Source organism: Folsomia candida, unplaced genomic scaffold (assembly GCF_002217175.1).
Source record: "Folsomia candida strain VU population unplaced genomic scaffold, ASM221717v1 Fcan01_Sc029, whole genome shotgun sequence".
In the NCBI taxonomy this organism is placed as follows: Eukaryota; Metazoa; Arthropoda; class Collembola; order Entomobryomorpha; family Isotomidae; genus Folsomia; species Folsomia candida.
Genome location: NW_019091221.1, coordinates 835,194 through 851,648, shown reverse-complemented (window position 1 = coordinate 851,648; position 16,455 = coordinate 835,194). Strand labels below are relative to the sequence as shown.

Sequence of the window (16,455 nt, the reverse complement as noted above, 5' to 3'; positions counted from 1 at the left end):
TTCTATCAGGCATGAAGGATGTAAGGTTTATTCAATTCACTGCAGTGAAAATTGTTTTCGCAGAGTATGTTTTTGTATGTAGGCATAATTACATTTTATATCATTAAACAAAGCTAAAGGACCAGCCCCTAACAAAATGGTCCCTGTCTGAAATTAAAAATTTAAAAAACCTAACTCTTTTTACCGAAACTCAACCATTAATGGAATCTATATTATAAGAGGGAATGTCTGTTGGCAACGGAAGTGAAAGTAAAATTTTCCGTCCCAAAATTCTGTTCGTTAAGGAAGTGAAAGTGAGGAAAGTAAAGTTTCGAATGGCGCAAAAATTCAAAATGAATCAAATTCAAAACATGTTTCAAAAGTTGGAGGAGGGGTGTCATATGTTTTAAAAGGGTGATTATCTAATGGTGGTTATCTGACGGTAATCGTCTTTGTGTGATTAGCTAAGGGTGGGGGTACGTGAGCGGTTATCTTTGCGGGGTTGTTTATGCGCGATTATCTTTGGGGGAAGTTATCTGTGGTTGGAGTTATCAGAAGGTGGTTATCTTGATGGATGATTATCTTAGTGGGTGGTTACCTTGATGGATGATTATCTTGGTGGGTGGTTACCCTGATGGATGATTATCTTGGTGGGTGGTTATCTTGATGGAAGGTTATCTTGGTGGGTGGTTATCTTGATGAATGATTATCTTGGTGGGTGGTTATCTTGATGGACGGTTATCTTGATGGACGGTTATCTTGATGGAAGGTTATCTTGGTGGGTGGTTATCTTGATCGATGGTTATCTTGGTAGGTAGATATCTATGGGTGGTTATTCTGGTTATCTTGGTTGGTTAAAGGTGTTATCCGAAAATTGGTTATCAAGCTCTTGCATATGCTCTTGCACTTCGTAGTTTCAAGTTGAAGTGCAAGATGAAGTGCAATTGCATTTCACCTCATCTTGCACTTCGACTCTTGCACTTCGTAGTTTCAAGTCGAAGTGCAAGATGAAGTGCAAGATGAAGTGCAAAATGAGGTGGAATTGCATTTCAAGTCATCTAGCATATGCTCTTACAATTCAAGTTAAGCAGGGGAAGATAAGATGTATTGCAAGAATCGACTTCAATGCAATAGCAATTGGGCTTGCCAGTCGTCTTGCATTTCAAGTTAAAGATTCCACGACAAGACGTATTGCAAAAAACGACTTGAAATGCAGTAATAAGTCGTCTAGGTATACGACCGGCATTTCAACATGACGACAGGTTGGTGGCGTATGTACTGAGTTGCTGCAATTATTGGGCTGCTCCGCTTACTGGACTGTAGCGTTTTATGGGCTAATGGGTTTACTGGTGCGTTGACTGGGCTGACTGGTTTACTTGGCTGATGGGTTGGCTGGTGCGTTTACTGGGCTGATGGGTTGGCTGGTGCGTTTACTGGGCTGATGGGTTGGCTGGTGCGTTTACTAGGCTGAGGGTTTACTGGACTGGTGCGTTTACTGGGCTGATGGGTTGGCTGGTGCGTTTACTAGGCTGAGGGTTTACTGGACTGGTGCGTTTACTGGGCTGATGGGTTGGCTAGTGCGTTTACTGGGCTGATGGGTTGGCTGGTGCGTTTACTGGGCTGATGGGTTGGCTGGTGCGTTTACTGGGCTGATGGGTTGGCTGGTGCGTTTACTGGGCTGATGGGTTGGCTGGTGCGTTTACTGGGCTGATGGGTTGGCTGGTGCGTTTACTGGGCTGATGGGTTGGCTGGTGCGTTTACTAGGCTGAGGGTTTACTGGACTGGTGCGTTTCCTGGGGTGATGGGTTTACTTGGCTGAAGGGTTTGCTGGGCTGGTGGGTTTACTAGGATGGTACAGTTATGTAATGGGAGAGTATAAAAGTTCCTTTGGACATGCGCCAATTTTAGCACTTCCCGATTACCACCACCAATCACTATCATGATTCTTTCTAGCTAATTACGCAATTTATCTTAATTTAATTTACTCCCGTTGCGGACAGGCATTCAAAGTGTGAAATTTATCGCCCGGCGAAGACGGGCTTATTAGCTAGTTATTAATAAAATGAATGAAGAGTACAAAAAATCTCAAACAATCTATGACAATAAATTAGAAGCAATTGTAAACCTTAGAAATCCTAAACTTGTCGAGTAATTAAATAGACTGTGGATAAGATTAATTATTTAATTTTGATACTTTAAGCGCATGAAAATAGTTCTAGTTTGTTTTGCAAAAATTAATTGGATAATATGTTATTTTTACTCGTATTAACCCCGAATTTTGTAATCACTAAATAATATTAATAAATGAGGATAATAACTGCTTATTATTATTATTATTAATCCAAATTTTCCTCTGTTGCATAAGGTGTACATATATACACTCAAAATAAGGTACATAGTAATGAATCATTACCATGCGGAATGACTATGTGGCTCTACCACGTCGGTTACGATTTGTCGTAGAAATGGTAATTATAATTTCAGAGAAATTCAAATTCATTACCAAATATTAAGGAAGTGAATACCATTATGTATTAAATTTGAATTTCCCTGAACTTACATATTATTACCATTTCTACGACAAATCGTAATCGACGTGGTAGAGCCACATAGTCATTCCGCATGGTAATGATTCATTACTGCCTTATTTTGAGTGTATGTACACATGTAAATACGTACGTACGTCTGTATGAAGTCGGCAAGGAAAAGTGGAAATAAAGTCATCTCTATGTTATAAATAGATACATATAAAGCGTGGGATATTTTTATTATAAGATGATTTATCTTTTTAACAGAAACTATCTAAATGGTTCCCACGAGCAAGAGAACTTTAGCGTTTTGTTTATTACGTCTGAAATAAATACATAGTTTGCCCTCACACGCAATGAAAAGATGATTCTATCCGCGACTATGCTCCGATTTTCATGCCTACATATTCATTTTCTTCAGCATGACCAATTATGCATGATTGTGAATCATTCTGATTGAGTGATATCCTTTCATGTTAACCTCTTGGCTACCAATTAGACACGTTTGTGTAACGATTTTTTATCACTTACATACTATTTTTCGAAATATTACTTTGCCTACCAATTACACACATTTGTGTACTAAAATAATTTTTGGAAATTTTATGTTATCCGGAATTTTATAAGTTGATAGATTTCAGTGGACTACCAGAATTTTCAAAATCTCGATATAATTACACACATTTGTGTAATGGAAAACGATCTCGTGTGTAATTGGTAGCTAATGGAAATAATTTTGCTATACAAATAAATAAATATATTTAATTGGTACGCAACGGAATTTTCTCGAGAAATAACTGGTATCAAGGAGGTTAATGAAAGTGAATGAAAGATTCACTTTTTGCAAGAAAATTGGAATTCAAAAATCTGAATGACCAAGGTTTGAAGGCAAAAAATATTTTTTAACAGGTCTGATGGCACCGATATCATGCACAACTTCCAGACTCCATCCATCCACTCAATGCGGATGCATGAATAAATTGTTTTTGTTTTCGTACCGCATTCATGTTATTTTTTGTATGTATTTATTTAAATCAGAAAGATTCATTTAAGGAGTATTTAAAATTGAGTACAGGACCAAAACCAACATTTACAGTTCAATTAATGGATTAATGACTAATTAATTTTCTGGTGTGAGAATTTTATCTACTAAAGCAAATTCAAACTTCAAAGTAAACAAGTTAAAAGTTAACAAAGTAATTTCGCAATAGTAGTGAAAAGAGTCTACCTGAACGATTTACTCGCAATCAATTCATGAAAAGGAAAGTTTATTTAATTAGCCATGACGGGCCTGTGAAGAAAGCTCCACCTTCCCTCCGAGGGGTCCTTCTTGTCCTGTTTAATTCCTCCTCCCCCACGGCGCTTGAGTCGATACCAGGCCCGGAGTGGGGCGGCGGAGAGATGTGCTTCCTTATGGGCGCCTCCTAAATAGCACCCCACCAAGATTCCGTTCGCTAGAAACGTGCCACTCATCGTGAGGGGGGCGTACACCCCGCGCAACTCGGTCACAGAGATTTCCACCACTTCCATCCTCTTCACATGGCCGGAGTCGGGGTCGGCCAGGAGCAACTCCTCGCCTGGAAATGTTGGAATAGCACAATTTATTTAACGACCCTCTAAAACGATGGATTCTGTCTCCTAAATTATTGAAATGAGCCCCCATTTATGTTTGCCTCCACGTAACAATAAACAAATCTCCTTAATAAAATCCCCTTAAGGCCAGTCAAATACATAATTAATTTGACAATTAAATTTTTTTTATTATCCTTCAGATTTAAATGTATTTAATTATATTTACTTGATTTTTAAGTGTGTATACCCAACTTTAGGATTAATTTTGAAGAAACAATGGTAATTGGGAAAAAATGGGGATAAGAATTGGACCATTCTCCCCCAGAGAAATTTTTGTCCGGGGCTCCCCCAAATATTAATCACCCCCTAAAAGTGTGGTTTTAGCCTCATAAAATAAAATAAAACTCACCAATCTTCACATCCCCAGCTTTTTTCGCGATTGGCAATTTTCCCTGCTCACCAGCAACGAACAGCTGATGGTCGTTGGAAATAAGGAGCTCCTTTCCATCCGAGACAATCAAGACGACAAAGTCCGCCATGATGTTGGCATCTTTGTGGGTCCAGGTGTAGAATTCGGTCCATTTAGGGGCCCCATTTTTGGCGTCCAGGGTCAAAATTTCTTCCCCCCGGGTCAACTCTTGAATCTCAATTTCCCCCCGGGTCCTGCTAGTCACGAGGGTCCCGGGTGGAAAACAGATCGCGATGGCGGGAGATGAGCAACAAAATGGGGGCATTTTGAGGCTGGTAAGTTTCTTTTTCGGGGTGGATGATTCAAGTTTCGTGCAAAGTTCTGAAATAATTGTGATACCTCGGGAAGAAGGTGGGATGCCTTTTTATATCTTTTCCAGTTTATTCATTTAATTGGACTCGTTGAGGGAAATCATATCAAGATTATTGAGGGGTGAAGAGAAGCGAAATCTCTTTATGGAAATGTCCTGTCCGTCCGTCTGTCCGTCTGTCTGTCTATATGTCTGTCTGTTTGTCAGGATCCACGATAACTTTTGAACGGTTTCGAATTTCGACATGCGGTTGTCGCTAACGTGTTACTGATTTTTGAAGAACGGATGAGTTCAAAGATGGGCGTTATACATATGTCATAAGGTCACGGGGATGAGAGCAACGGTCAATCGTGTCGACTTTTTTGTTTCGACCTTTTAAACGTAGTTTTGGACAGGATTTCAAAAATCAACATAGTTCTGACGTATCATGACCGTGCTGCTTCACCCCCACTAGCGGAACTATAAATTTGGGGCCGGTAGGTACGAGGTTGTGGGGGCCCCTGTCCCTGACAGATTTGACATGACTTACAAAAACACGGAAAATTTTGTGGTTTTTAGCAAAACATAAACTTGATTCAGTGCAAGGTAATTTTGTGCTGTATTATTAAACAAACAAGGGTTTAACCACTTTACGACAAAGTAAACGCATTTGTGCAGTATTTGATTTACCTTTCACGGAATTTGTTTATTTTTCTACATTTATTTATACATTTATTATATTTTCCGTTGACGGAGAAAGTAACAATGTTTGTCTGTACTGCATTAACCTCTTGACTACCAATTACACACATTTGTGTAACGATTTTTTATCACTTGACTACCATAAACTATTTTTCGAAATGTTACTTTGCCTAACAATTACACACATTTGTGTAGCAAAATTTGTTTTCTTAGCTACCAAAATATTTTTTGGGACTTTTATGTTGTCCGGCATTTTACAACTTGATAGATTTCCGTTGACTGCTAGAATTTTTAAAATCCCCCAGATAATTACACACATTTGTGTAACTGGTACGCGATGGAAAACGATCTGGTGTGTAATTGGTAGCTAATGGAAATAATGTTGCAACACAAATATGTGTAATTCGTAGGCAAAGTAATATTGCGAAAAATTGATTGGTAGTCAAGTGATAAAAAATCGTTACACAAATGTGTGTAATTGGTACGCAACGGAATATTCCCGAGAAATAACTTGTAGCAAGGAGGTCTTGACATCAAAATTTCTTAGAAAGAATAATAAGAAAGAAGAAAAGAATCTTTCTTCATCATTTTGTGGAAAGCTCGATCGTGAAAAGTGGATATTTTTCGTTGTTTTTCTACCCAAATTTTGACATTTTCCCTGTTCTGTTTTAACAAATGTTAAAAAGTAGATTTTTGGTTATTTTTGTCAAAAGTCAAGAATTCTAAACTGGTTGACAATTCCATTTGGTCGCTATCAGGTATAATTATGAAATCAATGTTTTATCGAAGGGAAATTTTATTTTAAAATCAGTTGTACGAAGGAGGTTAAAATATGGTTTAAATGAAATCACTTCAGAAACTTTGTGCGGAACTGGCAGATTATACTGAGTTTCGGTTTTTTAATTCAGACTAATTTAGTTAAACAGCTGAAGAAAATTTATCATTTGTAAATCAACTACAATCAACGCTAGGATCCTGACAAAATACATATGTGTCGTTTTCCTCGTACTATCGGTTTTCAATCAATTTGCCCAACTTAAAATGTGTTAAATTTTTAAACTATTACGGAGATACGCACAAAACCTGTAGAAAAATAACTAAAAAATGTTTTAGTGGTGACCCTCATCTCAGCATTTTTACAAAATAAAATTTGGCAGAATTTCTTAACATAATTTTAAGTAGCTTTGAATTCTGAAGTCCCCACTGCGACGCTTACGCGCAGTTTCGCCATTGTTCGATGTGCAACAAATTTTAAAAAATTCCGAATAGCTACAGGCCCCCACTCCGTGGGGCCCCTAGGCGGTGCCTACCCTGCCTACCCCTAGTTTCGCTAGTGTTCACCCCTTTGCTACATTTCGTTCGCAACGGTTTACATATTTTGCATGGTTTGCAAAAAAACACGTAATAAATAATAACCTTCCCCGTTTCTGCGATTGCTTCTCAGTGCGTGCAAAAAATTTAGCCCAGTACTGTTTGCAATGATGGAGTAATTAGGCTGCGAATGTATGTAAAGCAAGTTTTCCTGCCACGTGGGGTGGGTGGATCTGGAAAATCCCGTGGATTGTGTGTGTGTACATGTACCGACCAGATTTACCAAGCAACCGACATACGCGATCCGACAGGTTTTTTCTTTGATAATAATTGCCAATTATGTATTTGCATGTGTGTGTGTGGAAGCCGTCAAGTTGTAATAGTTTACCCAAGAAATGGCATGGATACACACGCCACGCGTCTCTATAAAATTATTGAGTCTACTTATTTACATACTTATTTACGAATGGAATGTATGTCATGGAAAATGATGCACTGAATTCGGTTGAATCTGTGATGTACACTCTGGTAATAACATTATCGAAGCGCACACGTATATACCAAAGTGGTAATGATAAGTTGTACCGTGTGGTAGACAATAGCTTGGTAATAAAGTTTTACCCTCATGGTAACGAATTTTTACTACCGGATAAAATATTATTACCAAATTTATTACTGAGAACTCATTACTTGCGTGACTTTACCGGATTATTAAGAGTTATTTAAGGGTGTATAAATCTTGTACATATGTTCAGATTTCTCTGTGTTATAGGGTCCAGAATTTTATAGTAAATAAAAATTTGCCAATAATGATATGATAAAATTTTAATACGAAGCTATTCATTTATTACTTCACGTTATTGTATTAAATATTTACTACCATTGATCAGCTTAGTATTGATTAATATGTACCGGAAAAGTGCACGAAAATGCAGGAAAATGATTTTAGTACTAATCATATTGTAATATTCCAATTTTTATAAATATCTGATCAATTTACACACCGTTGTGCTGCTTGATGGCTATTTTCTGATAATTTTATCATTTTCGTGACGTACCATTTTCATTTTTTATATGAAAAATTAATGAAAATGTTATTTTAAAGAGTGATAATTCAACAATTTTACGGTGTTTAACTGAATCTTGCCCCCAATTTGAGGGGTTAGAAAAGTATAGGATTCCTTGAAAATATGAAATTCCTAGAATACTCATTTTTATGCATTTTCGTGCATTTTTTAATAATTTTTATTTTATTATTGATGCAGAAGGTTTACTACGAAACCGGTCCCGTCAATTAAATAAACCGATTTAACTACACACCAGTTGGATATATGATCACTTATTTATGAAAACTTTATGCCAGCCCAGCTTTATGAATTAAATTGGATTGAATGGAATTTTTATGCGTTCTAACCATCTCACATGGCGTCACTTTATTATTTAATCGTAATCAGGAAATATAAGTCATTCATTTCAATTGAGATTAACGGACGCAGATGTATACATCGTTGCAGTGATTTCCTTGATTGATACAGTGGCAGCAAGATAACCTTACCCCGCCGAATTACAAGGCCATGCGCGCACAACGACAGGCTCGATCCCGCATTAATCGCCTAAAAATGAGGCTCTAGTTTTTAGAGCTCTGGTCACTCTGGTGACCGTAATATTTGACCGTTTGAGGTCATTTTTGGCGCACACATTTCCAATCACATTCCCCAGGGTGGTTTTCAAGGGTTTTGACCTAGGTCACTTCAGTGACCCCACAGAGGTCATTCGAGTTTTATGACCTCTGTGGGGTCACTGAAGTGACCTAGCTCAAAATCTTTGAAAACCACCCTGGGGAATATGGTTGCGACTCCGTGTGCCACGTTTGACCTCAAAAGGTCAAAAAGTACGGTTACTAGAGTGTAAAAACCGAATATTATGCAAAACGTTTGGTGAATTGTGGAAGGTCACGTAGGTGACCTAGGTCAAAACCCTTGAAAACCACCCTTGGGAATGTGATTAGAAATGTGTGCGCCAAAAATGACCTCAAACGGTCAAATATTACGGTCACCAGAGTAAAAACTAGACCCTCATTTTTAGGCGATTAATGCGGGATCGAGCCTGTCGTTGTGCGCGCATGGCCTTGAGATTCGGCAGGGTAAGGTTATCTTGCTGCCACTGTTCCAATTTATTTTAGTGTTTCGCTAAAATTAATAATGTAAATCCATTTCTGCGAAACTGGGTGAATAATTAACACTACGGGGAACGTTATATTTTGTAATTCGGGTTAGGTTTTTCCACGACAAAACATGAATACCCAGGAGTATCTTGAATATAAAATGCGGATAAGTCCATTGTCCATACTTTGTTCAGTCATATTCACGTATGCGAAATGTGGTCGTATCTAGCAAATTTTCTTTTTGTCTGCGCCATAACAACTTGTTTAGACGGGGGTACGTACGTAAATACATTTAAACTCTTGACATTCTGCATGTAAAATTGAAGGAAATTAGTTCTTTTTCTAAATTTTAGTGCCCATCCCTCGCATCGAGAGAGAATTTAATCCCTATGCTGAAACTGGAAAACATGATCAAGGATTTTGGGGATCGGACCATCGCGCTAGAGCAGGTTAATTAAATATTGCTGTCTTTAAAAAATCCGAGGATAAAGTATTACCAGTCGGTTAGTATTACATATACTCCTGTCTGGTTTTTTGAGTTTTCTTGATAGGTAATAAATTTGTTACCACGCCAGTAGTAAGTATTTTTCACTCACGGCTCCAGTTGATAATAAATATCCTAGCACTCACGATGCGATGACGCCAGCGGTCTGGTTCCGATTTTAATGAAGCCACAATAATTATGTAGCCTTACATAAATAATTGAACACATGTTTCAGGATTTTTCATAATTCTCACTTTAAACAAAGTTATGATGATTTACGTGGCCAAAAATTCGCATTTTTCTCCTGGAGTTTTTCTTTTTTTATTTTTGAGGGAGAAAAATGCGAATTTTTGGCCACGTAAATCATCATAACTTTGTTTAAAGTGAGAATTATGAAAAATCCTGAAACATGTTCAATTATTTATGTAAGGCTACATAATTATTGTGGCTTCATTAAAATCGGAGCCAGACCGCTGGCATCATCGCATTGTCAATAACAAATTTATTAACGTAACGATAGTGACAAGTATGTATAAATATGTCGACGGATAATACTTTATTATTTACCAGTCGCATTGTTTAGAGTGTTATGTCATTTGTAAAAAAAACAATCTTCTCGAACTACCCGACATATGTTTTTTTTATTTTAGGAGCTTACGGCGTCAAACAAAAGAAAATGGAAGTAAATCTTTTAGAAGTGTCGGCTGACTCTAGTTTATCATCTAACGGTGTTCTCCGGCCTTTCGTCGCTGGAAAAGTAGGCGCCACAGTAGCGCGGACAAACTTTAATATCGGCATGGACGGCGACAACGTGACATTGGAAAGTACGTTTCTTTCGGCCAGTGGCCAAGTGGGGGCTGGCTACTCGGGGGGTGGATTCATGGGGCGAGCCAGCTTAATGGACCACACCCTTCATGCAGGTCCGGTCGATGTGAACTTTGGCATTGTGGCGGACACTGGTATTTACGTTGATAAAGGGATAGAAGCAAAATTTTTGGGGATTGGAGGGTCCATTAAATCCGATGGAATCCAGGCATGTTTCATTTTCTGTGTTGGAATTAACTGGTGAAGTTAATAATCTATATTATAAGGTGGAAATGTTTGTCTGCAACGGAAGTGAAAGGAATTTTCCGTGACGGAAGTTAAAGTAAAGAAAGACAAGTTCCGGATGGATTCAGAATAAATTAAATTCAAAACTTTAAATGCCTTATGATAGTTATCTTGTGAGTGGTTTTATGATGGTATGGTAGGTATCTAGGAGTGGTTGTCTCTCCTAGATTGATTATTTTTACTTTCCCTTCCATTTCCGACAGATATTTCCAGTTTATAGTTTTCGCTCGCCTGGCGGGGACGGGCTTATACGCTAGTATTTAATAGTTGTAATATTAAATAGATAGGTAATATTAGAAATTTGAATTTCGAATCCAGCTTTTTTAAACTTTTGGCAAAATTTTTTTTGCAACTGGCGAAATATATTTATGTATAGGTATATAACTATGTATGACGCATAATTAAACAATACGCTAACAATCTTTAATAAAATCTGCAATTCCATCGTGATAAAATCATATTTAAATTGCAATTAGTTTGCAAAACCCAATAAATTTCTGTGTACCCCGTAAGTATTTATTTAAGTATTGGTTTTGAACATATGTAATTTTTTGGCATTTACGAAATAAAATGAGTGTTTTAGAAGTTGTTGGCTTTTTGTTAAACAATATATAAAATCGTAGTTGAATTTATGCATTTTGTCACGTCAAATTTTATTACTTCTGTATGTGTTGCAAGTGTTATTGCTGATATTATGTAAATTACATATTAAATTTCACATTTCAGATTTATACGAGACACTAACTTATCCGTGGAGCCCAGTACTTTCATACCTTTTAGAAATGTATGCTCCCCCGACGGCGGTAAACATGAGGAGAAACATGGCCACAAAGCCGGTCAAAATTAAGGCCCAAATCGGTAGCGTGTTGGTTATCGGATTAAGTCCACCTTTTTCTTCTTCCTGGGGCGGAACAGGCTCAAACTTTTTACCACTGTTTACCAGTGTGAGCGTAAAATACAACAAAAGGGGTAAAAATTAAACCAATCTCATGCTTCTGAAGAGTATGTGTATACTAATTCAATTCAACATACATAATTGTTCTCTCAACCGGAAATTAGTTTTGCCCCTGCATGGAGCATAATATTTAGAGCGAAAAATTAATGATAATAAATGTAACCGAGCTTGTAACCAATACCGTAACATGATATGTAAGTTATATTGTTAAGTCATGAAGATTATTTACATTTCTGTTGTGCCTAGTGGGCTTTTGTCAGAAAATTCGGGAGTAAATAAATCAAAATCACAACATGATATGTTAATAACTTCATCAATACCTTTTCAAATAATATTCATTTATTACTTAATAAAAAATTAATAAAAAAAAGGCATTCAATCATTCATTCACTAAAAATTTGGAAAAAATGCATCCACCGATTCATTAATTCATTCAAATTAAAAAAAATGTATTTATTCAATATATTGAACAGTGAATTATACACATTCATATTACTTATTCGTATTAATAAACTCGTCCTGTTTGGATATGGTAAGCTAATTAAATAATTTTGAATGAGCCACAATGCCAAATACAAATCCAAATTTTTATTAACATACATATAAATAATGCTATTTATTTGGACAAAATTTTACAAATAATTTTAAATTTCCCCACTTCACAAACATATCAACCTGATTATTTAATTCAAAGTTTGTAACATTATTTGTCCTCACAATAACAAGAAAGCTGACACAAAGCCAAGGAATACAAATGATGACCAAGTATCTGCAAGGGATAAAATCAACAAGTTTGCTACACTATAAGAATTTCATAAACAAGTTATCAGAGCAGAAATATTGGTATGTAGCTTACAAAGTCGACTCGCATATGAAGCTTGTTCCTCAAGATCGCCGTTATTTTTCATGGAAATTTTGTAGTTTATATCGAGCCCCTAAACAATAAATATTAGCAAATTGATTACGAATATCAATGTGGGACCCGTCCATATATTACGGCATCATTTTATTTAGTGGGCGGTTGTGGTATTCCTATCTTTCCCATGTTAAAATTCCTTATTCCTTAATGTTGACGTTGGGTGGTAAAATCGAGAATTTTTGATGACGTAATATATGGATGACCCCTAGTACTTTGTGAGGTGGCCGGACTGCTCATAGTTAATTAGAGACAACCCAACAAGCGGCGGTAACACATTGAAGGCTAATTGTATAATTGTCGACTTCCCTTACGAAATACACTCTTAGAAACTGGGTATTAAAATCTATACCCCCGGTATTAAATACTGCACAGTGAGTCACATGACTCTACCCAACGGTATTGATCTGGTAATAAAATAATCCTCTATTGTAATAAGTTTAATACTAATGGGTATTAAATTCTGGCCATGAAGTACTAATTTAGTACCAGATCAATACCCACCGGGTAGAGTATTACCGCGTTTATTCATCTTTTTAAGAGTGTACACTGCACTGTTAAAAATCTGGTAAAGTCACAAACATGCTCCTTGCTGGTATTAACGTGGTAATAATTTCCTACCAGGTTGGTAATAGTTTGTTCATGAGTGGTAAATCCTTTCTTACCACAACATTACTGAGCGGTAATGCCCGTTACTACCAATGCCGGTAATGTACTCCGGACAGTAATGATGTTTTCTAAGCGTGTATGAATATAAATACGTATGTACACCCGTACCTTTGAACTATTACAGTTTGCGATGCTCACATACCACATGCGATCTTTCGAGGATGAAAACATTCTCTGATTTTTGCACAAAGTTGTGTTCCAGCTTTTGTCAAGCTCGCATCCTGACCAGAGATTTGTCACGCTTAATGGAATAATTTGATTCATTTCATAGCTCAGAACCTTAACTTTATCGTGGCATGTCTAAATATGAATATAATATATGCATAAATTAATTCAGAAGTAAGCACTTGAACAGAATAATAGTTTGAGCTCTCTGATATATTCAACATGCTACTTACATCCGCTTTACTAAAAGGTGTCCATAGGTTGTCCGGAATAAGGAGTAACGAAATGTTGTCAGAATTCTGTCATGAAAATTTTAAGAATTCAGAAATGGAGAAACTAACGGGACTACATCGTCCATATACTTAATTGATTTTACTAAATTAGCGATAATTCTACCATACCTGTTCACTTTCGTTCATGTGATTAATTATGATAGAAAATGAATTTCCTGTGATTTGATGAAAGATTTGATAAAAGATCTATCTTTAATACATGGGGCGAAGTAAGAAATAAAGTCCGATGAAGTGAAATGAAATGAGTTTGAAGGACAATGAATGAATGTAAATGAAAACTTCAGCAGAAATTACGATAACTGAACTTTGAATGCATTTGTTTTTGACCAGGTATGAATTCTACGGGGGTTTCTGAAATTTGATCAGAATTAAATACATACCTCGCGTTCAAATTTAATTTCATACTCTAGCCTCGATCCGTTCGTCTTGAAAAGGTATTTCGCTAGAAGGGCCCAATTCTGTAATTATTTATGTTTTGTAAAAAAATCACAATTTTTAATTAAATCGAACTAGAAAAATATTTAAATCACCTACATACACTCAATTTTCACACATGTTTTCAATATTTCTTTCTTACCTTTGATGTGATTACGTGTGCCGAAAAATTAGTACTTTGCACGGAGTGAATAAGTAGAAAAATTGGCAAAAGGGGAACCGGCAACTTCATTTTATGAAAAACAAACTTGCATGAAATTGAACAAATGCGTGGGTGAAAATTAATTTTCTCCAAGCACACAACTATAATTTAGTGGGATAAACTGGTATTACAAAAATTTATTGAATCCTGCATTAATCAGACTGTGATGCAGTATTACTTTTATAGATATTTTCTATCGCGTGTTTATTATGAATGGGATCTAAATATAATAATAATAATAAAAATAATAATTAATTCAATGAATAATTCTTATAAGGCTTATGTATGGCCCATAGAATTGAGTAGAATCTATGTACGTATGTAGATATGCTTACATATAAGACTCATATAATATGAGTAATTTAACGTATGCAACCTCCTTAATGGTTTACAGTATTGCATTTAAAATATTTTAGGCAAAAAATTTCCATTCCATTAATAACACGTTGGTACATTCAAAACATTAAAATGAAGCCTGAATAAAATCGGATTCGTGCTAAATAAATCAGTGCGTGTATTTATATCTTTCATAGCGATAAATTTTGCTTTTATTTACAAATTTATTTGCCACAAATGTTAACTAAACATCTGCCAGGACAGACTGATTGTGCACTCTAAGAAACCTGGTAGTAGCCGTGACTCTACAGCCTCGGGATTATTGCTGTGGTGGTGATGATGATTATTAATCCGTAATATTTTATTGATTATTGGTTGTATTTGCGGGCGAAAGGGATACGCATTTCTCAAAAAGTTAATCTTGGAGACCTGATAAAAATAAAGATTCAAATAAAAATTCGAGAAAAAACTTCAATTTGATTTGATACCATCCTGCATTAATTTTCATCCATGTGATGTTTAGATATAAAATTTATTCTGAATTAAAAATACATTTTAAGAAATACAATAAATTTTAAATTACAAAATAAATTTCTGAATTTAAAATCCATCAATGGTTAACGTCACATATTTTATTGAAGACTAGTTTTCTAAAAAAAATTGATTTATTTCCCATTGAAACGGTTGTCGCTATCCCCGCATGGATTAGTAACGCAGACATAATTTCCAAATCTAGCGGTTCGGTTGGGTTTCGTGAGTTTAGTGTTGTTGGCATGAGGTAAAATCGGGTCGAAGTGAGCCCCATTCCCTGAAGTAGGCATGAGCGAGATGAGGGACCACGTTAACATCTAAGTATGTAAAAGTTTAAGAAACAAGAAAAATGGGGCTAAATTTAGTAAATGTAGAAAAAATATCCCGGGTGAAAAATTTAAGGGATTTTATGCAGAAACTTGGCTGGGTTTTATGCAGAAAAATTTATACAGATACAATTTGTGCACAAAATATATGCATAATTAAGCAACTAATTAAATTAAGTAATTTAAGTAATTAATTTAATTGTGCTAAACCGTTCTGCAGAATATACTTGTCCGAAGTTTTATGCAGAATCGTTCATACTTTTTCTGCACAAACCATTGTTCTGGCCACTCGTGTAAAATTATGTCAAATTCGACATACGATTTTCACCCGGGATTAAAGTTTCATTTTACATATACAAGATTACGAATTTCAACTTACCAAAACAATTAGGAAACGCATCTTGCTATGATTTTTAATATCGGAGGTCTCCAATTTGATGGGTATTTACCACTAGAATGCCTGAAGTTTTAGCCGTCTTTTATATTTAAATTAATTAATTTTTCACAACTTGGAAAGTCGTTAATAAACAATTGAAAGTAGTAAATTGCAGAATTTATCTACATATATTAAAGATTGTAATTAAGTAAGCCATTAGTACGAATGGTCTTCTGCGTAGACATAATTAGAGTTAATTATAAGTCGAATATGTAATTAGTAGTTGATTACATACATATGTGCCTACGTATCACCCAGGCACGTTATTGGTTAATAATTGTCAGTAACTCCATACATACATATATATCGTCGTACTAATTCCAATAAACTAAACCTTTAAAAATGACTGCTGGTAGGTGAGACTGTACGATTAAAAGAATAAAATAAAGCCCTGCCCCGACATCCAGTAAGAAAAAATATTGATAAACTCGAATCACGAAGAAAACGACTTGAGACGACAATCTCTATTCTAAATCAAATTAAAAATGTTTATATTTATATCTTCCATATGCCATATTTATGTGCCATATTATGCCATATTTATAAGTTCTCCTATAGCCTAAATGATGGTCGAATTTATATA

General features: G+C 35.8%; 2 protein-coding genes across 3 annotated transcripts; both read right to left on the bottom strand.

Annotated features, from left to right (window-relative positions):
• Positions 1–3,515: 3,515 nt before the first annotated feature.
• LOC110860078 (sonic hedgehog protein A) lies at positions 3,516–4,854 on the bottom strand. The gene is made up of 2 exons (XM_022109144.2): positions 4,489–4,854; positions 3,516–4,084 (listed from the first exon to the last, which is right to left on the bottom strand). The coding sequence occupies exons 1-2, from the start codon at positions 4,811–4,813 to the stop codon at positions 3,780–3,782; spliced, it is 630 nt and encodes a 209-aa protein (XP_021964836.1). The 5' UTR covers positions 4,814–4,854; the 3' UTR covers positions 3,516–3,779.
• A 7,282-nt stretch (positions 4,855–12,136) lies between these two features.
• Positions 12,137–14,384, bottom strand: LOC110860177. Of its 2 annotated transcripts, none has more exons than XR_004837181.1 (6): positions 14,184–14,384; positions 13,987–14,064; positions 13,547–13,612; positions 13,291–13,448; positions 12,420–12,498; positions 12,137–12,332 (listed from the first exon to the last, which is right to left on the bottom strand). XR_004837181.1 is itself a non-coding variant. In XM_022109235.2 (6 exons), exons 1-6 carry the CDS (start codon positions 14,271–14,273, stop codon positions 12,277–12,279), a joined length of 561 nt encoding a protein of 186 aa, XP_021964927.1. In that variant the 5' UTR covers positions 14,274–14,384; the 3' UTR covers positions 12,137–12,276. The 2 variants fall into 2 exon arrangements, 1 of the variants encoding a protein (XP_021964927.1); XM_022109235.2 differs by having other exon boundaries at positions 13,257–13,448.
• Positions 14,385–16,455: the final 2,071 nt, after the last annotated feature.

What these genes read in the sequence shown, in the direction of transcription:
- LOC110860177 (XM_022109235.2), bottom strand. Translation starts at nt 14,273, where the DNA reads ATGAAGTTGCCGGTTCCCCTTTTGCCAATTTTTCTACTTATTCACTCC. An exon ending in CAAACTGTAATAGTTCAAAG is followed by an intron (nt 12,499 to 13,256) that starts GTACGGGTGTAC and finishes TTTATTGTTTAG; the next exon opens with GGGCTCGATATAAACTACAA. An exon ending in TTCATATGCGAGTCGACTTT is followed by an intron (nt 12,333 to 12,419) that starts GTAAGCTACATA and finishes TATCCCTTGCAG; the next exon opens with ATACTTGGTCATCATTTGTA.
- LOC110860078 (XM_022109144.2), bottom strand. Translation starts at nt 4,813, where the DNA reads ATGCCCCCATTTTGTTGCTCATCTCCCGCCATCGCGATCTGTTTTCCA. An exon ending in AGCTGGGGATGTGAAGATTG is followed by an intron (nt 4,085 to 4,488) that starts GTGAGTTTTATT and finishes CAACATTTCCAG; the next exon opens with GCGAGGAGTTGCTCCTGGCC.